We start from the raw sequence: 25,537 nt of genomic DNA, 5'->3' as shown, positions 1-25,537 counted from the left end.
TAATATTCCATTGTGTATATGTACTACATCTTCTTGATCCAGTCATCTAGCAAATAGTGCTTTTAATTAAACTTTGGAACAATTAATTTTAATGTCCCAGAGACTGGACTTCTATTCAGTAATAAAGGTGCATTTGGGACAATGGAAAAAAAAAAAAAGAGGTGGGTCACAAAGAAAAAAAGTCTAGAAGGACAAAGAACAGTAAGAATAAACAAGTGTTTTTTATATCAAAAGTGATCTTTGATGAAAATATTAATATTTCTTTTTTTTTTAAAGAGGCAAGCTTTATTTATTTATTTATTTATTTGTTTATTTATTATTTATTTATACATACAAGCACTGGGTACAGTCAGAAGCACGGGAGGGTAAGAGAATTCACCAGAGCCAGAGCAGGGAGCAGAGCAGGCAGAAGGACTGAAGTACACTGCTGAAGGGAGCAGCGGGCGCCAGGAGAGGTCTGCGCGCCATGTGGGACCCTCCTCCGGTGGCCGGGGAGCAGCCGGGCATCGAACTGGCACCGCAGAGGCTGCGGGCAGCTTCGGAACCCAGCGCTCAACCGCTGTGCCACCGGGGAGGCCCAAAATATTAATATTTCTGAGCACCAGTTTCTATATTTGAAACGGGAGGAAGTACTTTCTACTTGAAACACAAGTAGAAAGCCATGTGAACAGCATGGCGAGCAGGCATCAACCAGGAGAGGTCTGGAAAAGAGCCTCTCATTAGACCATCAACACCTTAATTTTATTTTATTATTTTATTTATTTTTTTAAAGGGATTCTATTCTTTTTTTTTTGTTGTTGTTAAGATTTATTTATTTATTTATATAAGCGCTGGGTACAGTCAGAAGTGCGGGAGGGTGAGAGAATTCACCAGAGCCAGAGCGGGGAACAGAACAGGCAGACTGACAAAATACACTGCTGAGGGGAGCAGCGGGCGGCAGGAGAGGTCTGTGCGCCATGTGGGACCCTCGCCCTGTGGCCGGGGATTGAACTGGCGCTGCAGAGGCTGCAGCAGCTTTGCAGCCCAGCGCTCAACCTCTGCGCCACCAGGGAGGCCCCAACACCTTAATTTTAGACTCTTGCTCCAGCACTGTGGCCCAATAAATATCTGTGTCTTAAACCACCCAGTGTGTGGTAACTTCTTATGGAAGGACCAGCAAACTAAAACGCCAATGAATTCTTACATTTAGATAAAGGAAAATTAAATGTTTGGAAACTACAAAATGACAAAGTATGAGAAAAAGTTAACAGATTTTATATGATCTTTTTTATTATCATTTTATATTATATTTTATGTTTTTATTTTATAGAAAATAAAATGATAATTAAAATAGGGTAAGCATACTAATCCTTTATTGAGTAGTTGATTCTTGTACATCATGTTACAGAAAAGAGAAATGAAAAAGAGAGTAAAAGAGAAATCTGCCAAGTTCTTTTTAAATGGCTAGAGTCACTTTGATTTCAAAACAAGTTCAGAACAAGACAAGAGCTTCTAGAGGCTGTTTTCAGGCTTAAACTCCCATGCTTGAACCTTTAATAAAGTCACTTAATTTTGGGATAAAAAAGGTTAAAAAAGACAAATTATTTTATGAAATTAGAAGAAATTCCAAAGACAATATTGGCAACACAACAAGGTAAAAGATAATATTCTAGCAGGTTTATCTTTATTAGTTTTACCTTCTCATTAATTTAATATTTTTTGTCTTTACAAAAATTTTATTTTTTTTCCCACCACCATCCTTTGTGTCCTCTTGTTCCTTTCCCTCTCCCATGTCTCTTAACTTTAGAGCCCTTCAGGATATTTACTGATGCCCATTGGTTTTTGAAAGTGTTTTGCATTATTGAATTGTCTACTGCCTACCCATCCAGCATTTGCTTTTATTGTTCTGAATTTGCTACACATAAATCTATCAAATTCCCTCCATTTTGTTGAAAGTGGCTGCCATCTTTCATCCTTTTAAAAAAAATTTATTTATTTATGTATATAAGAACTGGGGTACAGGCCAGAAGTGTGGGGCATGAGAGGATTCACCAGAGACAGAGTGGGAAGCAGAACAGGTGGATTGACTGAAACACACCGCTGAGGGGAGCAATGGGTGAGACAGGAGAGGTCTGCTGTGCCATGTGGATAGCTCCCTGGCTGGGGATCGAACTTGTGCTGCAGAGGCTGTGGATTTCTTCACAGTGCTTTGCTTCACAGTGCCTTGCACCACCAGGGAGGCCCCATAAAAATAATATTAACTAAGAGCAATTAGGGAGAAGTAAAGTCAAGAAAATTTTACTCTACCTTCCTCCTTTTCTACCCAAGACTAAACATCAATTCTCCTTTTCTAGAGATACTCTTGTTAGCCCACAGATGGCAAATCTTATTCCATTAGTTACCTCTCATGTGTTATCCTTCCCATGGGTTTGTTGCCCTTGCAAACCTAAAAGTTTTTCTTTTTCTTGTCATTTCCTGCAAATGTATTGTTTGCAGCCATCTTTGTTGAAAATGCATATAACTGGAGTTCTAAGCAGCCATTTTGAGTTCCTCTTCCTTTAGTTTCTCCCAATTGATGTACACTGCACCAATTAATAAACAATTTTTCTTTTGCTAATCTGGACTTTTTGGTTAAAAACTCCAACTGAAAACCTATATGAGTGGAGGTAAACTTTAGCTTCCCTAAGAGCATAATAGCCACTTTTTGTTTTTATTCACTAGGTCTGCTCTCCTGCTCTGAATGGGAATGGAAACAGAAACAGAAAATGACACCTTTTTAATTTTTTTCTTTGATCCTTCAAATCCTTTTTTTGTGACATTTAAAGATGTGTGTGTGTGTGTGAGGGGGGTCTTTTCAAGCATAGAAATCTAATAATGTGTCAGAGAGCTTAATCATTAATAGAATTATTATTCTTTGGTTCCAATCACTTAATATTTCCAGGAGAACCAAATCTCCTCTCCTCTCTGATTCATTCTGCTTACAAATAACTGCCCTTATCTTGACATTCTCTTACTCTAGCACATTAAACTTCTTCCCCTATCATTTAAAGTATAAAACAATTTGTCTTACAGTTAAATTCTTTTGTTATATAATCTTATAATCTCGTAAACTTTTTATCACTTTATTATTGTTGATTTCTATGTCTGTTTAAGCCATTTGTCTGATCATAGCCCTTTTGGTGACTGATAGTTTCTCATTAAAATCCTCCTACTCGTGGTATTTTCACTTTTTATATTAATTTTGCTTTTTCTCCCTCCTTCCACCATCTGAGCAGCTGCAGCAGTGATTGGCACTGGACTTCACTGCACTTTGTAAGGTCATTGTGTCCCTTATTACTTGAAGGTATAGGTATTTTAATGAAAGTTTCTTAATTGATTATTATAGGAGAGAAATGAATAAATAATAAATATTCAAGTAGGATTCTCTAGAAGCTTTACAATAAACATTTATTTATTTTGCAGTTCAAATGCTGACCAACCACAAGATAGTGATCATGCTATCATCAGTGATTTTTGTGCTATTGGTGATCGTTGTACGTGAGTAGCTCAACTTCAACTTTCTTTGGTTCTTTATGATTAGTAGGGCCAAAATATTTATATCTCAAGCTTAAGCCTGGTCCTTTCGGTTCTGGAGTGATGTAAGGGTTTGTGGAGACATCTATAATGTCCTATCAGTTCAGCCAGTTTGTTCCTTCTGCTCTCAAAAACACTCCAAGTAAGAAGATCATAAATCCTCAGATAAACCACCAGATAACAACAGGAATAGCTACCTTGTAAAATTCAGAGTTCTTTGCATGATTTAAAGAGCTCACATTAAATATACAATATTTTGATTTTTACTTTATTATAATTAGTCTTTTTCCTGATCCCTTATTTAGGTTTTCTAAATTTCTGCTATGAGTGAGACCATCTGGTATTTTTCTTTTTCTTTCTGGCTTATTTTGCTGAGCATGATCCCTTCCAGCGCCATCCATGTTGCTGCAAATTTTTTGATTGCTGAGTAATATTCCATTTTATATATGTATCACATCTTCTTGATCCAGTCATCTATTTTAGGGCATTTGGGTTTTTCTATAGCTTAGCTATTGTAAATAGTGTTGTTATAAATATAGGGGTGCAGGTGCCCTTTGAATAAATGTTTCTGTAAACCAGAGACACACTACGGGGATGGGGGGAGGAGGCAGTAGGATCAAAACAAGGGGGGGTAGGAATTGTATGGGGACTATAACCAAGATGAAAATGCATACATTGTGCAAAAATGAAAAATGACTTAAAAATATATAAAATTAAAAAATAATAAATAAAAAATAAAAAAAATTAAGGTAAAAAATATACAATATTTTATTATTTAGATTTAATTTTTACAGGACTGTGAAGCAGTTATAAATAGGAGTTTAACTTGCAAAGTAGAGTTGGAGTGAATAAAATGCTTCTCCAAATAATAAATTCCAGAATCAGAACTGAAACTCTTGTGTAAATCTAATTCCTGATATTTTAACCACACAGCCGGGTTTTAATCTGTTCTTGCCTAAGTGTCTTGGTAAAGAACTGGTTGCTTTTACTAACTTAAGTCATTCTATCTAAATTTCCCCTGTCCCCCACTTTCCACCAGTCAAAATCATCACAATATCAATATATCTGACCCTTGGAGACCTAAATTGCATCTCTATATCTAGGTCTTTTCCTTGATCGCTAAATGTTATGCATTGTTCTGGTAGGATGTCCATATAGACCAAGCAAACCTTAGAGGTTCCATTTCTCAAAACAGGAGCAGGAAAATAGGCTACACTATAACATGTTGTACAGCTAAACTGTCTTCCCCACAGGCAGAGGAATCTAATGTATCACCATCGCATGAGCCTTTATAATTTCAAGGTCTCACATTAGTTGAATAATGGCGGTTTCTTCTTTTTTAGCAGTACTTTGGAGACGATCTTCAGAATGTCCAAAAACTACAGTGTGTTCAAAGGAATGGATTGGAGTAGGAGAGAAGTGTTTCTATTTTTCTGATGATACCAGAAATTGGACAGCCAGTAAAAGTTTTTGCAGCTCACAAGGATCGGAACTTGCTCAGCCTGACACACAAGAGGAAGTGGTAAGAAGAGGGTAGTTCTCAATAATTCCAAGCTCCTTTTTTGCAAATAGATAATACAAATGATAAAAATAATACCCATATGTCAGTGTTCTCAGCACCACATTTGTAAAACTTAATGTAACCTTCAACCAATGAGTATGAAGTCCCTATTTTGAAGATGAGGCAAGTGTGGTGCAGAGAATGCTCTATAAGGCAGCCTTTGCCCCACAGCGATAAATTGTCTAACTGGGAATTGAACTCAGGCAGTTAATTGATGATGCTCTGTCCTTCATTATGGTACACATTGTCAATACAGCTAAATGTCTTTGTTCAAAGTTCTAAGACTATAGAATTAATTATTTGTAATACCTTTCTTTTTCTTTTCTTTCTTTTTTTTTTTTAAGATTTCTTTCTTTCTTTCTACAAGCACTGGGCACAGTCAGAAGCGTGGGGGGTGAGAGAATTCACCAGAGCCAGAGTGGGGAGCAGAACAGGCAGACTGACGAAGTACACTGCTGAGGGGAGCAGCGGGTGGCAGGAGAGGTCTGTGCACCATGTGGGACCCTTGCCTGGCCGCCAGGGATCGAACCGGTGCTGTAGAGGCTGCGGGCAGCTTCACAACCCAGTGCTCAACTGCTATGCCACCGGGGAGGCCCTGTAATACCTTTCTTTATATTGGCAGTCCTCCAAGAAAAGTCTGGTAAATTGAAACAGAAAATATGACTCTTGGAATTCAGTGCTGAGGTTACAAAGGAAATAGATGCAGTTTGAAGAGAATTGAATGGAAGGGAAAAGGACAAAGAAAGGAACTTGGATTCCAGGGCCACAGGGTAGGGAAGAGTTTGTTTGTAAAGAAAAACTGACAACTAGGTTTGAGGTCCAATTGCTAGGAGATGAGAGATTGAAGTCATCCATCTATATTACAATAAATTATTACTTATATTATATTATATTACAGTAAATTATTCTCATCCAGAAGTTAGTTTGAGTTCTAATTATATGAGAAAAGCACAAAACAATGACATTCCTCTCGTCATATCTAGTTCATGATTTTGTGAGAGAACCTGTGTACAAACCAAAATGTAAGCATTAATTCTCTGTTACCCTTCTAGAACACGTGGTGTCAATTCTTATTGAAACTGTTCAGCTTCTGATTTTGTCATTGGAACAGATAACACATCATATCAGTTTATAGTCTGTCATTCACCCTATAACTAAAACTTACTAATGTTTTATGCATTAACACTTGAAGGAAAGCTAGTCAAATATCTTTTCCTCACCAATTTCTATATGAGAGACAGAAGTTACCTTTAATGATAGAGGGTGTAGCTCAGGGAGTTCAATGACTCGATGAAAGCCACTCTACTACTGAGAGATAGGGAAGTAAAAGGCAGTGTACACATCTTTCTGATAAAGTTCACTTGAACTTTAATATTGGTGCTGTTTGTGGCAACAGAAACATTAGGGAATGCAGGTTAGAATGTAAATCATAAAAGAGGGGATATTTGGGGTACAAGACATGTTCTGCAGTGTGCTCTAAAACATTAAGCGGTGAATGATGCTCTGATTTTTGTGAAAGGGATTTTTGAAGAAACTTGCGGGAACTTCTGGGTACTGGATTGGATTGAGCAGAAAACAAGGAGAGTCCTGGAAATGGACAAATGGCAGCACATTCAATGATTTGTGAGTTTCAAATTTAATAGGAAATGTTTATTCTGGTGTCTTCTAGAAATTTAAATCATTTCGAGTTGTATTATTACAAAGAAATATTCTTATTTCTAATTTTTTTTGGTCTCCACCCTCTAAAATATGCCCCTTAACATTAAAAACTGCTCTGGAATAATCCATCTTCCTTCTGCCTTCCTTGTGACATTTTGCAAGTGACATTTCCCAGTTTTTTTTTTATTTCTCACTCTTGCTAATAAACCCTCCTTTGCTAATTCAAACTCAACTGTTCTGCAAATTCCAAGTCAAAATACCGTTATCCAAGTACTTAAATTTGTATGAGATTTCTTTTTTCTTTAAGAGTTAGAAATCATATAATTGTCTTTAAGTTTCTAAATGTCAGTCATAAGCAATACTGTTTATTCATGTAGTATCTCTTGAGTGAATGCTGCTTCCTCACTTATATGCTATTTTACCCGATAGCAAGGACTATACATTTTTTTGTTTTTAATCCATGGGTTCCTGCTTAATATTTCATTAAGTGCTCAATTTTAAAACATGGGAGCTAATTAAACAAATATTGAAATACAGTAGATAGGACAAATTATAATTACTACAGCAAAGGGAATATTTTGTCATCAAAAGAGTAAATTTATAAAAATATCATAATTAGTCTCTTTGGGTTTATCTTCGTATGTTTCAAAAGTACCAAATTCCTTACTTTATTTTTTTTATTTTTTTTTTTTAATTTTTTTTTTTTTATAGAGGCATGTTTTTTATTTATTTATTTGTTTTGCTTGTTTGTTTTGTTTATACATGCACTGGGTACAGTCAGAAGCGCGGGAGGGTGAGAGAATTCACCGGAGCCAGAGCGGGGAGCAGAGCAGGCAGAAGGACGGAGATACACTGCTGAGGGGAGCAGCGGGCGGCAGGAGAGGTCTGCGTGCCATGTGGGACCCTCCTCCGGTGGCCGGGGAGCAGCCGGGGATCGAACTGGCACCGCAGAGGTCGCGGGCAGCTTTGCAACCCAGCGCTCAACCGCTGCGCCACCGGGGAGGCCCCCAAATTCCTTACTTTAAAAAAAAACAACAACACTGAGCAAAGATACTCCAGGAATATTGTGAAGTTCATTGTGTTTCAAATACTCTGTTCTTAATTTGATTTTGTTTATAGCTGTAAGTGGTTCCCAAATTAATTCTAATTGTTCCTTTTCAGGTTTGAAATTAATGGAAATGGACGTTTTGCTTTTCTGGATGCTGATAGAGTCCAAAGTTCCAAGGGACTTGTTGATATCAAGTGGATTTGCAGCAAACCTAGATTTTAACAGTGCAAAAAAAAAAAAAAAACAAACTATGGAAAATGATAATCACACTTCAGAAATCAAGGAAATGAGATAGGTAAATGTTGCTTTTCACTTGCTATGTTATAGAATACAGAATTATGTAATAATTCAAAGAATACAGAGTTTTAAAAGTATTAAAGGCACCCATAATTGAATGAATGAATGATTACAGCAGAACCTCATCCATTCATAACATAAGTGTTCATTATGAACACAAGTTAAGAAACTTCTATTAATAGAACCAATAAAAATAGCGATAAACAACGGGAGAACATGTGTATGACATGGTGATTAAGATAAGCAAATATAGGGCCTTCCTGGTAGCACAGGGGGCTGAGCCCAGCGCTGTCAAGCTGTCGGTGGCCTTTGCTGCGAGAATTTGATCCCCATCTGGTTGGGGAGCAGCCCACATGGTGCAGCAGACATCTCCTGCCTCACCTGCTGCTCCCCTCAGCAGTGTATTTCAGTAGATCTGCCTGTTCTGCTCCCCGCTCTCTCTGGTGAATCGTCTCACCTCCCCCACCCCTCCCTGCAACTCTGGCCTGTACCCACTTCTTAAAAAAAAGATAAGCAAATATAAAGGAATCTATGTGGGTAGACCAGCCAACACCCAACAGTTTACAAGTTGGGAAACATATGTGTTCACCATGTAAATATACAATACTAATTAACCATCATGACTTTGGCATAGAGAATTGTTACAAGAGAATCACCCAGGGACATGCATTTACTTTAGTATCTTAAAAATTAAAAATTAAAAAATGTTTAATATCTTCAAAATTAGGAAAAGTTCACCAAGAGTGAAGTTCACCCTCACTCTATAAAAAGTAATATCTGATGAATGATCAGAGATTATTAGAGATCATTGGAATTACAAACTTTTGATTATAGAATATAAACTGGAATGGTATCATTAAATGTGACCAAAGAATAGATAATTGAAAAATTTTAATTTCCTAAGTAAGGAGAATGAAATAGAATAAGCTTATGACATATCTCTGGGTACATCATAAAACTTAAATTCTAGAGGACACCCAAAAGTTATATCAAAGATCCCTTATTACATTAATTTGAGTTGAACTTCCTGCATAGATAACTATAATCGATTGTAGGAGAAATATATGTGCAGGTGAATACATAGGGACTAGGTAGAACCTAAGAAAAAGAAAGTATCTAGGTTACAAGGCAAACACATAGAAACACACAGACAAGTCTTCCCCCACTAAATAATGGAAATTGACTTTCTTGCTTATAGATGAAACTTTCTGATTAATGAGAAAAAAAGAGATGATTGTGAGCCACACCCATAAAGTGTTTAGCTGGCACTAATATATTCAAAGGCAGATAACTTACTTGGCCCAATGCCATGCAACTGAGGTCAGAAAACTATTTTGCAAAGTTCAAACCTGTCCCATAAGGAACAGGCAAGATATGGTCATTGTTCTTCTCTTTCCCAGGTACGTTCTCCCTCCTCCGTTTTCACATACTTGCTTGCTTGTTTTTGCAGGTTCAACAGATCCTGATCAGCAGAACCTGGAATGAGTTCTAACAGGTTATTGAGCAGCTCTGATCTACAGTAACAACTCAAATCCAGAAGTAGGGGCCTTCCTGGTGACACAGGGGTTAAAATCTCAGTGCTGTCCCCAGTCACTGTAGCCTAAGTTCCATCCCCAGAAAGGGAACTACCCACATGGTGCAGCAGACCTCTCCTGTCTCTCCTGCTGCTTCCCTCAGCAGTGTATTTCAGTAGATCTGTCTGTTCTGCTCTCCCCTCTGTCTCTGATGATTTCCTCTCACCCCCTTCCCCCGAACCTCTGGTCTGCACCTCAGTTCTTGCATGCATAAATAAAATAAACCTTAAAAAAAATCCAGAAGTAGCTACCAGAGTAATCTTAGGCTGAAAAAAACCTCCCAATTCTCCCTCAGAACACATACTAAGTCCTGCTCCCTGCCCCTAAAATGAAGATGAAACCCATGAAGAGACACGAGCAATGGGAACGCCACACTTCTCCTTTCCCTGAGTAGCCCTTCTGCCCCCCATGTCCCTAATGTCTTCTAATGGGCTGAGAGGTGGATTTGAGCTGGGTCACCCACTTTGATTTTACTCAACCAGTCACAAAGCAAAAGCTTCCTTCCTGCTGTAAAAACCCATGGTGAGGATCCACCTCAGCCCCAGTTACATCAGCACGTGGCCAGTTGTGCACAGATAACATCTGTCTCATGGTGATACCAAGAAAACTTGAAACTGGTGAATTTTGGATGCCATTGTATATTACATTGCGATGTATTAATTTTGACTGAAAGTTTAAGTTTTACTTCATTCATAATATGTGTTATTTTTTCTTCTTGGTTCACCATCACAGTTAATTTTATTAAATGCTTAGCAATGTAGAATGAGGGCCTCCATGCTTGCGTATGGCTAGGAAAGAATTCAAAGCTATGCCCAGGCATAGCAAAAAGGCAAAGCAAAAAGATGGTTTATTTAGCCACAGTACACTCAAGAAGTGGGGGTAGAGAGGTCCCTATGGGCAGGGTCCATGAAAGAACAACTGCACCGAATGATGCCAAGGGATTTGGGGCTTAGTGAGGGGTGTAAGGTTGCTCCTTCCATGGCATTCTAGGAAAAAGCTTATGGGTCCTTGTTCTACCCTTCCATTGGGAGGGGAATTCTTGGTCCTTCCTGCCCTCTACCACTCAAGCACAGCTCGGGTGTTGCCCTATCAACCTTGCTTTGCCCCCTCTACAGTGCAGGCACTTCCAGGATGTTGCCTTATTCTTGCTTGAAAGTTTTTCCTGGATCCCTTTAATTCTTTTGCTGTTTATCTTAGGCACTAACTACCTAACAGAATTATTCAGGTTCCCCCTTCCTCTCTTTTTTGTTTTTAAAGATTTAGTTATTTATGCATACAAGAACGGGTACAGGTCAGAGCTGCTGGAGGTGAGAGGATTCACCAGAGACAGAGTAGGGAACAGAACAGGAGGATTGACCGAAGTACACTGCTGAGGGGAGCAGCGGGCGAATCAGGAGAGGTCTGCTGCGTCATGTGGCCTGCTGGGGATGGAATTCGTGCTGCAGTGGTTGCAGATAGCTTCATAGGTTGTGTCTTAACCCCTTGTGCCACTAGGGGGGCCCCCCTCCTTTTTTTAAATTCACAGTTACTAGGGTAAATATTCCTGATGACATAAAAGGCATCTTCTTTGAGTTAAATAATTATCTAACTTACACAGTGACCACAGTGTTGAATTTTTGAATTTAAGTGGAAAAATAAATGTTTTGAATAATGACAGGAAAATGAGAAGCTTGACATTGTATGGACTTTTAGTTAGAGATCTAAGGGAGTGAGATATTTCCCAATATAATGTCTAAATATAAATTTGACTAAAGGGGAGGAAATTGTGAAATTACAGTAAGAGCAATATTGTATATAACCTCAAATAAGCATCTCATAATTACAACATCTGAAGACTTTATTACCAGTTGAAGTTTGACTTCTTTGGTATAAAAATTGAAAATAATTAATACGGGGAAAAGACCCACCACAAAGGAAAAAAAATAGCAAAGTTATATCTATGTGCCTGGTGTATTTCTTCATCACATGTTTGAAAAGAGTTAGAACCCAAGGAATAAGGTACACACAGACAGGGAAAGAAAGCAGGATTAGAAGATTGAATTTAACTATTGTTTAGACATTGAAGCAAGTAAGAATTGGGTTTCATTGTTTAAAAATAAGTTACATTTTCCCATGTTGTATTATTATTACTGAAAATAATATTGGTAATTTTTGGACATAATATTTGAACATTTTAAATTTTCATAGAAAAGAAATAAATTTGCATACTAATAAAAATAAGCACAGTTGCCATCCATTTGCATTTCTTTTTTTTTAAAGATTTATTTATTTATTTATACAAGAACTGGGGTACAGGACAGATGTGTGGGAGGGTGAGAGGATTCACCAGAGACAGAGCAGGGAGCAGAATAGGCAGACTGACGAAATACACTGCTGAGGGGAGCAGCGGGTGAGACAGGAGAGGTCTGCCACGCCATGTGGGACCCTAGTAGGCAGGCTGGGATTAAACCGGTACTGCAGAGTCTGCGGACAGCTTCACAGTGTGGCACTCAACTGCCTGCACCACCAGGGGAGTCCCCCCATTTGTATTTCTTGATATAAATGAGCATTTTTGCCTTTGTGGCTTAGACAGCATCTCTCTGGCAAATGGCATTAAATTTGGCATTACAGTCTTCAGAATATATCTGCTTTCCTGTTATGACAGCACAGCTCATGTTGTCCATTGGTCCAATCACCAAAAAACTAGAAGATTAAGAGCAAACTTTAGATGATTTATCTTTAAATAAGGGTTGAGTTCTTAAGGTTTCCTCCAGCTAGACTTCTTAGGTAATTCTTTAGCAGTAACATGTTGCAGAGGCCTTAGAATAGACTTTTGCTGTTAATGACTGTTTTTGGGTACTTTTTTATTGTGATATAGAAAACACCTCTAAAAATTACAAAAGACAAAAAGCAAATGCAGAGCATAATGAATCATTGTGTGAACATTAAGGTATCTGCCTCCTCATGGGAAAAAGTGGTCACTGGTGCATTCTAGAAAATCGTTTATCTTTTTTTTTTTTTTTCAAAGCTTGCTCTCCTTTGATAGGTAACCACTATTTTAATTTGATGGAAATTCTTCCTAGCTTCACAGAAGTTTTGCCAACTATTGATGCTTCCTAATCATTGTTATCAAATCTGGACTCTTTCTAAATTTTATGTAAATGGAAGCCATGTTGTATGCACTCTTCTGCATATGACATTTTAATCTGATGCCACATCAAATTAAGGTGAGTCCATACTATGGCAAATATTATCTTTATTCTATATACCTAGTGTGGTTATTCTCATTGCTGTATAGTATTCCATTGGGTGGATACACTACAATGTATGTATTCATTTTCTTGTGATGGTTATCTGGGTTGAGTCCCTTGAGGGGAGGCTGTGAAGAGTCTTACACAGGTCTTCTGATGTCCATTCACCAACCACTCTAGGTTACAGATATGGCCAGAAGTTACAAGTCCCCCAAAGATAAAATGCCAAATGGCTTTCTAAGTAACTAAACCACATAACTATTTCTCAATATTAGTGAGTTAAAAGTAAAAGAAGAGGGAAAAAAGAAGAAAGGGATAAAGGACAAAAAAAAGAAAAGAAAAATGTGAAAAAGTACAGAAATTTTTTAAAAGAAAGGAAGGATGGAAAACAGGAAGGAAGATTAAAAGACTAATAAACAAGGAAGTTTAATTAAAAAATTCCTTTCTATAACTAAAGCATCATCACACCGTTCCACCTCAAATAACTACTTACTTAGTTTGCTCCACAAAAGGATGTTTATCTATCCACATCCATTGGTTGCCTTCAGATGTAATAAAATATAGTCCTATCCAACCAGGTTGTCCAAGCTTTAAATTCATCTGTATGAATGCCTATAGAGAAAATACTGGTTTTATTCTTTTGTCTATTCAAAATATGTTGCTACATTATATAGAGTAAGTCACTGCAGCAGGTATTGATGAATTTATTTCTTCAATGATAGTTATCTTCCATAAACAATAGTAATTATATTATAACTGATGAATATTCATGATCATTAGCCAAAGCACCACATGTCTTAGAATTGCACCTGGCAATTCTTCCTTGAACACTGAGAACCTCATTAGAATTCCTCACCAGCTCTTTCAAACTTTGAATCACCAGCAAATGAGCTTGTAACTTTATACAATGGTGTTGACTCTCATTCCAAGTTTTGGAAGAAGTGAGGAACCTGTAGCATTTCCCTTGGTTCAACTGCCAGTCATGTGGGCATGTAGATTTATTTTCTGAAGAAAGATTTAAGAAAAAAAATTAATTTTACTCTACAATCTATAAAAAAAGTGTGAATTGTATTCCATGTAATTGACTGAATAGATTTTTGCCAGTTCAGCGTTTATGACTTATGATGTAAAAGAAAAAAAAAATCCTCTATAAAGGAAATAAGAACACAATTAGTTCATTATTCTGTATATTTCCTGGATTAGGTGTAAGGCTGGGATTAGGATAAAGGGTTGGAGAGAATAAAGCTTATGAATTCTGATGCCCAAAATGAGAGGAAACAAATTGGGGTCATAATGGGGGGATTGCAATTGTATGGGGAATATAAAAATAAAATTTATTAATTAAAAAAAAATTAAAAAAAAACCCAAATATATAATGTTTTGATGTTTATTTCTAGCTGAAATAGTAGCTGCAGTTTTAATCCCTCCACTGTGTGAATCTAATTCCTTTTTCTCAAGTTTGCACTTACACTTTATTTCTGTAAAATTACTTGCCATTATCATTACTTACCTCATTCCATTGGATGCTTTTATATACTTGTGCTTTTCACTTCCCCTGCCCCCCACGGAAATATAAAATGGTATAAGAAATGTAAAGACAGTTCATTAATTCAGTATTTAACAATTTATGTCAGCATAATCATATGAACTCTGAATGCTGATTTATAAGAAAAAAATCAGCAATGCACTTCTATTGGCTTGGAAAAAGAGGGGTGAGAAATCCTGATATTTGTTCCACCTTTGTGACTAAAAAAAAAAAAAAAGTAAAATAATGTACATGATTTAAAAAGTTAAAGCATATAATAATAGCAGTAATACTCCCTCTACTCTATCCCCACATCCCTGCTTTACCCTCCCTAGAAGAAATTACTTTTCTGTTACGTTTTAAAATACATAGCTTTGCAGTTTGGTTTCTTTTTGATCTACTAGATTTGGGTATTTTTTTTTTGACTTCCTGGTATGGGAAAAGACAAATGAAGACATTTTACTTGTGCTTTTCCTTCCATGATTCTCTTAGCCACAAATGACCTCCTCCATCCTCTTCATTCTTTAAATTGGACTTACTTTTAAAAGTTCAGTCATTTTTCCACCTCAGAAACAGTGACTTTAACCATATTATCTGCCAACTCTAATACTCATAGGTCACTTAACAGTATTAACTAGCAAAGGGCAAAGAGTCTCTGGTCTAGTCATTCGTGGATGTCTTTTACGTGACTGCAAAGTTCATAAGGTGAGTGTTATATTCATCTTTGAAGCTCCTATTGCATAGAACTTAGATTACAGTGTCTGTTTTTAAAATAGAGGAGATGTGAATAAAAATGCCACAGAAATATGAACAGAAAAATTCAAAACATGAGAAATGACACACAATCATGATCCATTTTTATTTTCAAAAAATAAATGGCAAAGAAGAAAGAACAGAAAAGAAAGATTATCTACAGATAAAGAGACTCAGAAACATGTTAATGAAATGCCATTGTGGTCTTGTTCTGATTCTAACAAATCAGATGAAAGAAAAAGAAAAAAGGCATTGTAATGCTGACTGGATGGTAGATGATACAAAGAAGTGATTGCCAGTTTTGTTTTAAGAATTAGAGTAGGCAGAATTTTAAGATTCCAGCTACCTGGTATATATGGCCTGTTTAATGTCCCTCTGGAGTGGGAGTAGGATTGGTGAATATGGTGGGATTTCACATCTATGATTAAGTTTTATTATATGGCAAAACAGGGAGATTTTAAAGACTAAAGTAGGGTCCCCAACAATCATTAAATTTTGAATTAATGAAAAGACATCACCCAGGAGGACCTAACTTAATCCAGCACAAGACTTTGAGAAAGGCACTGGGCTTTGTCTGAAGGAAGAGACAAAAATACTATCTTTGAAGAATTAAGGAACTTTCATGTTCTGAAACGTACAAAGTGAGAAATGACACGGAAATGCGGGGGCCCTCTAGGAGTTTAGATTTGGCAAGAAAGCAGTGACCTCAGACTTGCAACCACAAGTAACTGAATTGTACCAACAACCACATGAGCTTGTGAGAATAACCTCAGCTCTGAAAAGACATGTGATCTGGTCAATATCTAGACAATATTTTGAGAGACCCGGAACAGAAGACGTAATTGATCTGCCCCAGACTCCCAATCCATGGAAGCTCTGACATAGAAAATAATTGTTTTATTTATTGATTGATTTTACATAATAATTATCCTTTTAAAGTGCTCAGTAGGAGGTAATCATTACACAGCAAGAGAAAACTAACACAGGAGTTATAATGAACCAAATAATCTGGCCACTGTGGTCATTCAATCACGCTAACATGTAACATTTACCATCCCAGTTGGCTTAATCTAAACTAAATATCCTTTGTAGATATTATATCCTCATTTGAAAGTTTAAAAATCTGAGGTTTAATTGCCTGCATTTATGTGACCAGTGACTGAAATTTATTGATCTTAACACAAAGCAGCACATTCCACAAAATAAAAGAACATTACCTGGTAGATGGCTGGTATTTATATTCTGGGGGAAATCCACTTTTTTATCTGTGCTCAGTACAAAGAAAAATTTAATAAAATATTAAGTGAGATTAATTAAATTAAAAAAATTACTATGAAGATGAACAACAGTCTAAATACTAGTACAAAATAAAGGTATGTAAATAAAAATTCAGTCTCCAAGTTTCTTTTCTAGTGTTTCTACTCTACTCCTTCCCAGAATTAACCATTTTACCATATCTATTTATACTCCTTTAATACTAATCCCAATTCGAAATATGATGTGATTCTTAAAATTTAATACTTTTTATTTTGTTTGAATATTACTTTGTTTTATTCAGTGAACTTTTAAATTAATGTTGTTTTCTTCTTGTTTCAGATTTTTAAAATCTCCTTTTTACCATATCAAATACTTTTTATTTCTTAGTTACATTTTTACAGATTTCTTTCATATAGAATGAATTCACATCTTCCCAGGAATGCAGAAAAGCTGATAAACCAAAATATCTTTTCATTACTTTCTTGAAGTAGTTTCACTTTATCAAAAATCACCAACTCCTGCCTCACTATAAGTTCCAAAAGAATACATGAGTAAATTATATTGCTTAATTACTCTTGTTTTAAACTTAAAGTTAAAATCAAGTTACATACTACAAAGGTTTGTTTTTATTTGCATTTAAAAATCTGATGCCAATTTGTTTCTCTTTGTTTTGATAGAAGACTAGTTCTTTATGTAAATTCTTATATTTATGTCTTTATCGAGGGTATCCTAGACTATGGTGAACATTTATCTCTTAGAATAAAAAATATCCCTGGGAAAATGTATTTTCCCTTTAAATATTTCATCAATATGTCAAAATTTATTGATAACTTCTCTATAATATCTTGCTCTAAAAGAATAATTATTGCAAGAGTTAAGTGATATATTTTATAGAGAAGAAAACTGAATCACAAAAGATCAGTGATAGCCTATAAATATACTTGGTATCTATATGTTCTTAAGTTTTAAAGACCTTTAAAATATTATTATTACAGAATATTCAACTTCGTAGGATTTCAATTAGTTCATGAAAACCAATATTGATTATCTAACATTTAATGTTGAGTACGTGGAAAGTGTCAATATTATTAGTAATTTATTTCAATATAATGGTTGAACATATTTCAAGATTATGATTGGTTGATATCTCAGCCAAACAGATGTACAAAGTACAGAAGAATTGCAGGGAGTGGAATAATTAGTTGGTTTGCTATTTTTCCATTGTTGTATTAGGAAAACAAAAACACAATTAATTGACTAATGCAAAAATAGACCTTTAACTTCTTTGTCACCTATAAGACATTGCTTTGGGCTGGGCTAAACTTAAATGTCTAATCTCAAAAGCCCTGGAGTGTGTTTCCACATCAGTACTATACATAAGTACCCATTTAGCCCTTATATTTTCAAAAGTCAGTTTCAAGAGGAAAACAAAATCATAGAAACCATGAATTGGTCTGGTTATTTTAAAAAGAGCAACTATAGACTATTCACTTAGTTCTAACATTGTTTCCAGAGGTTCTTTTTTTCAAACCTATCTTATTTCAATCATTTTCTCTCAAAGTGATCTAAATGAGTACATACTCTTTGTAAAAATACATTACAAATTTTATGACATGATATGACAATCTAAACTTTTACTAGGTCTTCCATAAGAAAAGATGCAAAGTACATGATAATTTTATTTTTAGTGTTTACCAATTATTCTTACATTTAAAATAATATTACAATATGACCTATATGGTTGATCACTTTAATTGGCAGATTTTTTGACTGCCATGTGGAGCTGATCTTGACATGAAAAGGATTAAAGATCGACATTTATTTTCTAAAATTAAAATTAAAAAATCCATACTCACTCCAAAAGTTGAATCCAATTGTGCTCATCACGAAAATAAGGATTCCAATACATACAAATACAGCCATAAGATAGTAATATTGTATATACCATGAGAAATCTGAAATATTGAGATTTTTTGGTAAATTTCAGAACACTTGTATTTATTAAATGTTTATTTAATGAACAATTTTCTTGTTTAATTTTTATTACAGAAATAATCAACGTTCATTTTTGATATGACATTAGAATTTATGGTTCATTGAAAAAAATTTTAAAATTTCCAGTCCAAAAACAAAGACATGTCACTGCTATTTCAAATGTTGAATTATTTTGCTATTGATTTGCTTTGTTATTTGAGGATACTTTCGATGACTTGAAAAGAATTTATTAATTTCTCTCTATTATATATATATAAATATATAATATATATAAATATATATATTATATATATATTTATATGGAATATAAATATATATATAATTTATATGGAATATGCACGTTTATATTATGTGTATTATACATAATATGTAAAAGTATATATATTTTTGGTCCAAAAAGTCACATCCAAGAAAAATACATACCATACATAACGGTGAAAATACATGGCTATTCCCAGTATGACAGCTGGTACATAACAGAACTTCATTTATTCCTAACAGTGAGTCATTCAAATGAATAATACAAATAACAGTGCAGTAAGCACATTTCCTTTCAGGATTAGCGACAAGATTAATTATATCTGTCAAGCTGAATAATAAATCAAGTTTTCCTTATCAAGAGCAAAAATTCTTGGAAAAAAATGACAAGCAAAAACATGCTGAGATTATATCATTTCTCATCTGTTACCTACTTTTTATGCCCTCACCCTTCCTTCACTCATAATTTAAACGGATGTTATCTTGCTTTTTATATACTACACTCACACTTTAGTTATCATTACTCACTTGTCTATTACAAAGTGGTTTTTAAATTAAGTAAAAATAAATTGTTTCAACATCTACATAAGAAAATAATAAGAGTCACTTTATTATAAAAAAACAACAACTGAGATTTAAGAGGACAAAAGGACTTTGCCCAAGACCATAAATTTAGTCCAGAGTTTAGGTTCCAATTCAGTCATTTTGATTGAATTCAGACAGTGGTCTGAATTTTTACACATGAAAGTAAGTTATTAATGACAAGGGAACATTAATTTCCAGATATTGAGACCACAAAACTTGAGCCTTCAGAAAATGAGAAAATTACCAAGTTTTTTTTTTTTTTTTTTTTTTTAAATCTGGAATTAGCGAGATGGAAGCTGACATAGTAATGGGGTGCTGGGCAATTCCAAATTTCTGGCCAAAGGCATCCAGAAACATTTTGACTGTTTGAACAAAAATGTTTAAACATCTGCTTTAGACATAATGAATTTAGTTACCAATATGTGATTTATTGGACTTGGCAATAGAACCTGACACAGACATGGAAAAATCAAAGCAAAACAAAACAATAAATACCTGGATGCAGGTACAGCAGCCCTAGATAGAAGATTAGTGTTTTCTATCTTTTTGCCCTTCTCTTCTGTCCAGTGGACTGTTCTACTAATACGATGGACTATTGCAAAGATTAAAAATTACTATATATAGTATATATATATATATTTACATGCACAGATGCATAATCACATTTATATGTTTTTTAAACTGTAAATCATGATAGAACTTTCTCCCACCATCGGCACTCGATCTTTCCAAGTGTAATAGGCATCTACATTTAATTATTCTACCTAAATAATTGCTTCCATGAAACTTACATCTTGTAGGAAGAAAAATTTCTATAAAAATATAATTTTCAAACTTTTGCTTGAAAGTTGTATTCTTGCTCTTATGCTACCACATTGAGAGGATTGAACATCATTTTAGTAGAATTTCTCCAACCCCATGGTGGTAAAAATACTGCTGTTTATTGCTGATATTTATGAGTCTAAATAACCTATCTTAGGTAATGTATGATCATTTCTTGAAATCTAAGAACATAAATATTAGGAATTCAAAAATATTCAAAGATAATTATCTTCTAAAGAGAATGACGCAACTTTGAGCTGGGTCCTGAATAAGAAAAAACAATATTCTTACCATTAGATTTCTGTTTGGGTTTGAAACGATTCTTGAAATCCAGTATCATATAGCCATCTTCATTCTCCATCTCCCCAAGTGTTTTGTGATATTACCTAGAAAATAATAAAAAGAAAATGGAGACTAGGCTCAGCCTTGGATGGTTCTCCAAAACTCAAAGGAAGTCCCAAAATAGTCAAACTTCACTTAGGTACAAATGTCTAAAACCACACAGGATGTGTTGGTGAATGAAGATGGATAGACAAGTGAATTTCTGGCTAAAATTTTGCATGTTGCAAGGTAATAGCCTTTCCATTTTGCTCAACAAATATGTATTGTGCTCTTTTATGTACCAGTCAGTTCCTAACCAACACTGGGTACACACAAGCAACAAAGATTAACACATTTCCTACCCTCCTGTCTTTCATATTCTGCTAAGAATACAAAAAATGAAATAAACCAAATAAACACCAAACAAACAGTGTCTGGTTAGATGGGATTAGCTTTATAAATTTACAGAACTTTTATTTATATTTAAAGATTTATTTATTTATGCATACAAGAACTGGGGTATAGGCCAGAGGCACTGGGGGTGAGAGGATTCACCAGAGACAGAGTGGGGAGCAGAACATGCAGATCTACCGAAATACACTGCTGAGGGGAGCATTGGGCGAGTCAGGAGAGGTCTGTTGTGCCATGTGGATAGCTCCCTGACTGGTGGGGTATCGAACTTGTGCTGCAGAGGCTGTAGAGAGCGTCATAGTGCTGTTCTTAACCCATTGTCCCACCAGGGAGGCCATACAGAATTTTTAAATAATTGTTTTGCTGTTTAGGTATACATCTGACAAAGCAAAAAAAAATCAATAGTACATCATTAACTTTCAACTTAGTGGGAAGAAGACAATCAATTTGAAAATATCTGATAAAGCAAGGTATTGAGCTCTTCATCTCTCATCTATCTTTTTTTTTTAATTTTTTTTTTTTTTATATAGAGGCATGTTTTCTTTCTTTCTTTCTTTCTTTGTTTGTTTTTGTTTATACATGCACTGGGTACAGTCAGAAGCGCGGGAGGGTGAGAGAATTCATCAGAGCCAGAGCGGAGAACACAGAGCAGGCAGAAGGACCGAAGTACACTGCTGAGGGGAGCAGCGGGCGGCAGGAGAGGTCTGCGCGCCATGTGGGACCCTCCTCCGGTGGCTGGGGAGCAGCCGGGGATCGAACCGGTGCCGCAGAGGCCGCGGGCAGGTTCGCAACCCAGCGCTCAACCGCTGCGCCACCGGGGAGGCCCTCTCATCTATCTTCTTTGCCAATGGAAGAGGTCTCCCCACCTACAGTGGTATCAGCCTCTCTAGGACAGGAAGCCCCCTGAAGTTATTCACCTGCATTATCTGAGGAAATCATAATGACCTTCCTTGAGCCAGTTTTCTGCTGAACAATGCTGTGTCTCCTCAGAATCCACCTCCACCACGATTTGCATCAGAACTTATATTTATATTTCTATAACACTCCAATGATGCTTGTTTCAAATATAGACAGTCCTCAAATTGCTCTGTGTAACAAGGTGATGAAAATCACCACACAAGCTGAAATTGTGCAAAATTATTTGCATAATCAAAGAGGAAAATGATGAATGTTACTGAACTTTATTTATTTATCTACTTATTTTTTGGTCAATGCATTGAAAGCTTTCTTACTCTTTCTTAAAAATATTGGGACTAAAACAACAATAAAAGCAATTTTTTTTTAGAACACTGTAATTTAAAACATTCCATACATGGAGAGTTCAGGTGCTTCTTAAAAAAATAAAAAGAAAAAACTTATCTAGAGGCCTTTGTAGAGGTTTCTAGTGGAATAGCTTGGAAGATGGATCAACCATCTTTTCTATGCCTCCTCAGAGTTTCATTTTATATTTGGATAGTCTTCCAACATTTATCTTTTGCATTGGAATGTCATGAAATCTCAGTGAGAATTCCATTGATGTGAGAATTTTTTGTACAGTCTCTGGAACTTCTCTAACGGTTCTTTTTCATTACAGTCACTTTTCTCATATCGAACCTCTCCTCAAAGAGGAAGAGTCATTATTCTCATGATCAGCCATTTCTTTCATAATTTCGTTCGACTGCTATAGGTCATAGAATAAGATAAAGCCCAGAAATAGCTCCTTGCTTATGTGCTCACATGATTTCAACAATGTTGAAAGGGTGTTAAGAGGGCTCATTAGGAACCTTCCCTGGTGGCGCAGCGCTGTGAAGCTGTCCACAGCCTCTGTAGCATGGGTTCGATTCCCAGCCAGCCAGGGAGATCCCCACATGGTGCGGCAGACCTCTCCTGCTTCACCTGTTGCTCCTCTTAGCAGTGTCTTCAGTCCATCTGCCTGTTCTGCTCCCTGCTCCGTTTCTGGTGATTTCTCTCACCCTCCTGCACCTCTGGCCTGTACCCTAGTTCTTGTATAAAAACAAATAAATCTTAAAAAAAAAGGACCATTCATTAGGGAAAGGACAGTCTTTTCAACCATTGTTCTAGGGAAGCTGAATATCTACACGTACAATGATGAATTGAATCCTTAGCTTACACCATATTCAAAAATTCACTCAGAATAGACCAAAGTCCTACATATAAGAGCTAAAAGTATAAAATACTTAGAGGGAAAACTTTAAGACATTGGATTTGGCAATGATTTCTTGGCTGTGAACAGACAACAGAGAACAGGGAAACACAGTTAAGGTGACTACGTAAAATAAAAATTCCTTGAATCAAAGGATATAATCAATAGATGGGCCTCCCTGATGTCATAGGGGTTGAAGTCTCAGTGCTATCAAGCTATCACCAGCCAGTGCAGCATAAGTTCAATCCTGGCCAGGGAGCTAACCCACATGGCGCAGTAGACCTCTCTTATCTCACCTACTGCTCCCCTCAGCAGTGTATTTCAGTAGATCTGGCTCATCTGCTCCCCAGTCTCTCTCTCTCTGGAGAATCTTCTTATCCCCCACACACCTCTGGCTTACACCCCCAGTTCTTGTATGCATAAATAAATAAAAATAAATCTTTTTAAAAAAGGATATAATCAATAGAGTGAATAAGCAGCATACAGAATGTAAGAAAATATTTGTAAATCACCGATAAGGGATTAAAATTCAGAGTATACAAAGATCTTTTATAACTTAAGAGCAAAAACAATGAAAAGAAAATTCCCACAAAAAGCAAATAAAGAACAACAACAACCAAAGGAGAAAAAAATCCCCAAGCAACCTGATTTTAAAAATGGGCAATGGACTCGAATAGACATTTTTCAAAGAAGACATATAAATGGATGTGAGCATCAGTCATCATTTGGGAAATGTAAAGTAAAAGTACAATGAAATAAGATACTATTACAACAACTACTAGGTTAGCTACTTTCCAAATATAAAAGACAGCAAATATTATGAGGATGTAGATATAATGGAACAATTATGCACCACCAGTGGGGAAATAAAATGGTAGCTCTCATGGAAAACAATATGGTTGTTCCTCAAAAATTATATCCATTAGTTTTACTACAAACCCATAATTATATGTATCCTGTGCCATTTCATTGCATTTATCAAATATTTAGGTGTCTAATTAATATTTTCCAAGTGACTGAGTGGCATCAGGAAGTTCATTGTGTTTTTTAATAAAATGGCTGCCTACTTCTTTAGGCTCTTCCATGTATTCGGAAAGTGAATGAAATGCAAAAGGGCTTGGAGAATTGAGACAGTTACTACATTTTTTAAAAAAAGATTTATTTATTTATGCATACAAGAACTGGGGTATGGACCAGAGGTGTTGGGGAGGGGGTGGGAGGATTCACCAGAGGCAGAGTGGGGAGCAGAACAAGTGGATCTACTGAAATACACTGCTGAGGGGAGCAGTGGGTGAGACAGGAGAGGTCTGCTGCGCCATGTGGGTATCTCCCTGGCCTGAGATAGAACTCATGCTGCCATGGCTGAGGATAGCTTCATAAGTTGCATCTTAACCCCTTGTGCCACCAGGAAGGCCCAAGACATTCACCTCTTGAGGAGGGTGTGAACTCAAGCCAGATCCCCCTGTGCATAACAAGAGCTTTATTTAGCAGAGAAGCCAGTATACATACAATCAGGATGTTTTCCTGTCTTTCTCCAAGAAGACTAAAGAGGTTTCTGTTCTGCTCAGCTGTAAGGAGTCTGCACCAATGGCCTGAAAGGGAGTGTTTGCTGCTAGCAATCTCTCCCCCACCCCTCACTCCCACACCCAGTGACTTAAGTTTTTGTTCCAGAAAGGGTACATTTCTAGATGGAGCTTTGAGTGTTTTTTTCCAATGACTGCTATTCATCTCTCCCAGGCCTGCAATAACAGGGAAGCTCTCTCGAGCCTCCTAACTTGCTCTCAATTGTTCCACACTGGATATGGCCTATGAAGTGCCTTCAAGTGGGTGTGACTTATGCCTTTGGTCTGCAACTCTCAGGGGTTCTCTGCTTTTGTGCCCCCCTCCCCCCCCTCCATTCTGCCTTTAGCAACTTGTTAAAAACTTGAGCTGAATAATTTATAATAACTTATGTGGGTTGAGGTTTTACTGCAGGTAAGCAAGATTTCCTGCTCCGTCTCTCCTTGGTGCACCTCTTATCTTAGATTTCAGTTTTGTGCACTGACCCTGTCCCCAGGTCTCTGATGGCTTTAAGAAAAGCTATCAATTTGTGGCTTACATAGTTTTACTCTGTTGTTATCAAAGCAAGGGGGTGTACTTTTTCCAGCTTTTTCTGTATGTTGAGTGAATATGAGGTGTCCCCTCCTGTGGCTGTCTGTTGCAACACTCCAGGCTGAAGTGTTTGCACAACTGAAGTGGGGAAAATGTAAACTACCCATTTAGAAACAAGACTAGGAGAGGTGAAAATTAACTCAGTCAACACTGATTTGCTTCAGATATGGCACCTATAAATGTCCAAAGTAGCTGGTGTTAGTGGTGTGCAGCCATGTTGCAACTTTATGGAGGCTCAGGTGATAGATAAGTTCTGAGACATCGCGCAGTTTACACTTGAGATACGAGGCTGGTGGTTTCTGTGGAGAAAAGACTGAAGCAGCAGATGGGGTTGGGGGTGGGGAAGCAACATTTTCCCATGTTTCAATGCCATGGACAAAAGGCTTAGAGCACAG

The 25,537-nt window shown here is 36.4% G+C and overlaps 2 protein-coding genes across 2 annotated transcripts; one reads left to right on the top strand and one right to left on the bottom strand.

The window, feature by feature from the left end:
• Positions 1 to 4,873: 4,873 nt before the first annotated feature.
• Positions 4,874 to 8,042, top strand: CLEC2A (C-type lectin domain family 2 member A). Its single transcript, XM_037513256.1, has 3 exons — positions 4,874 to 5,074; positions 6,633 to 6,736; positions 7,934 to 8,042. Exons 1-3 carry the CDS (start codon positions 4,874 to 4,876, stop codon positions 8,040 to 8,042), a joined length of 414 nt encoding a protein of 137 aa, XP_037369153.1.
• Positions 8,043 to 12,255: 4,213 nt separating this feature from the next.
• KLRF2 (killer cell lectin like receptor F2) lies at positions 12,256 to 20,477 on the bottom strand. Its single transcript, XM_037513255.1, has 6 exons — positions 20,408 to 20,477; positions 18,313 to 18,411; positions 16,417 to 16,464; positions 13,778 to 13,926; positions 13,415 to 13,533; positions 12,256 to 12,373 (listed from the first exon to the last, which is right to left on the bottom strand). The coding sequence occupies exons 1-6, from the start codon at positions 20,475 to 20,477 to the stop codon at positions 12,256 to 12,258; spliced, it is 603 nt and encodes a 200-aa protein (XP_037369152.1).
• Positions 20,478 to 25,537: the final 5,060 nt, after the last annotated feature.

This window comes from Talpa occidentalis, unplaced genomic scaffold (genome assembly GCF_014898055.3).
Source record: "Talpa occidentalis isolate TD23 unplaced genomic scaffold, MPIMG_talOcc4v2.1 talOcc4.16, whole genome shotgun sequence".
NCBI lineage: Eukaryota > Metazoa > Chordata > Mammalia > Eulipotyphla > Talpidae > Talpa > Talpa occidentalis.
This window is presented reverse-complemented; position numbering and strand designations above follow the sequence as displayed.

Excerpts from the sequence above, each read along its gene's own strand:
- CLEC2A (XM_037513256.1), top strand. The coding sequence starts at position 4,874 with ATGGCGGTTTCTTCTTTTTTAGCAGTACTTTGGAGACGATCTTCAGAA. Across the intron at positions 5,075-6,632 it reads CTGACACACAAGAGGAAGTG|GGATTTTTGAAGAAACTTGC; the intron begins GTAAGAAGAGGG and ends TTTTTGTGAAAG. Across the intron at positions 6,737-7,933 it reads GGCAGCACATTCAATGATTT|GTTTGAAATTAATGGAAATG; the intron begins GTGAGTTTCAAA and ends GTTCCTTTTCAG.
- KLRF2 (XM_037513255.1), bottom strand. The coding sequence starts at position 20,477 with ATGGAGAATGAAGATGGCTATATGATACTGGATTTCAAGAATCGTTTC. Across the intron at positions 13,534-13,777 it reads TTCAAAGTTTGAAAGAGCTG|GCATTCATACAGATGAATTT; the intron begins GTGAGGAATTCT and ends TTTTCTCTATAG. Across the intron at positions 12,374-13,414 it reads CCTTTTGTGGAGCAAACTAA|TTTTTTGGTGATTGGACCAA; the intron begins GTAAGTAGTTAT and ends TTAATCTTCTAG.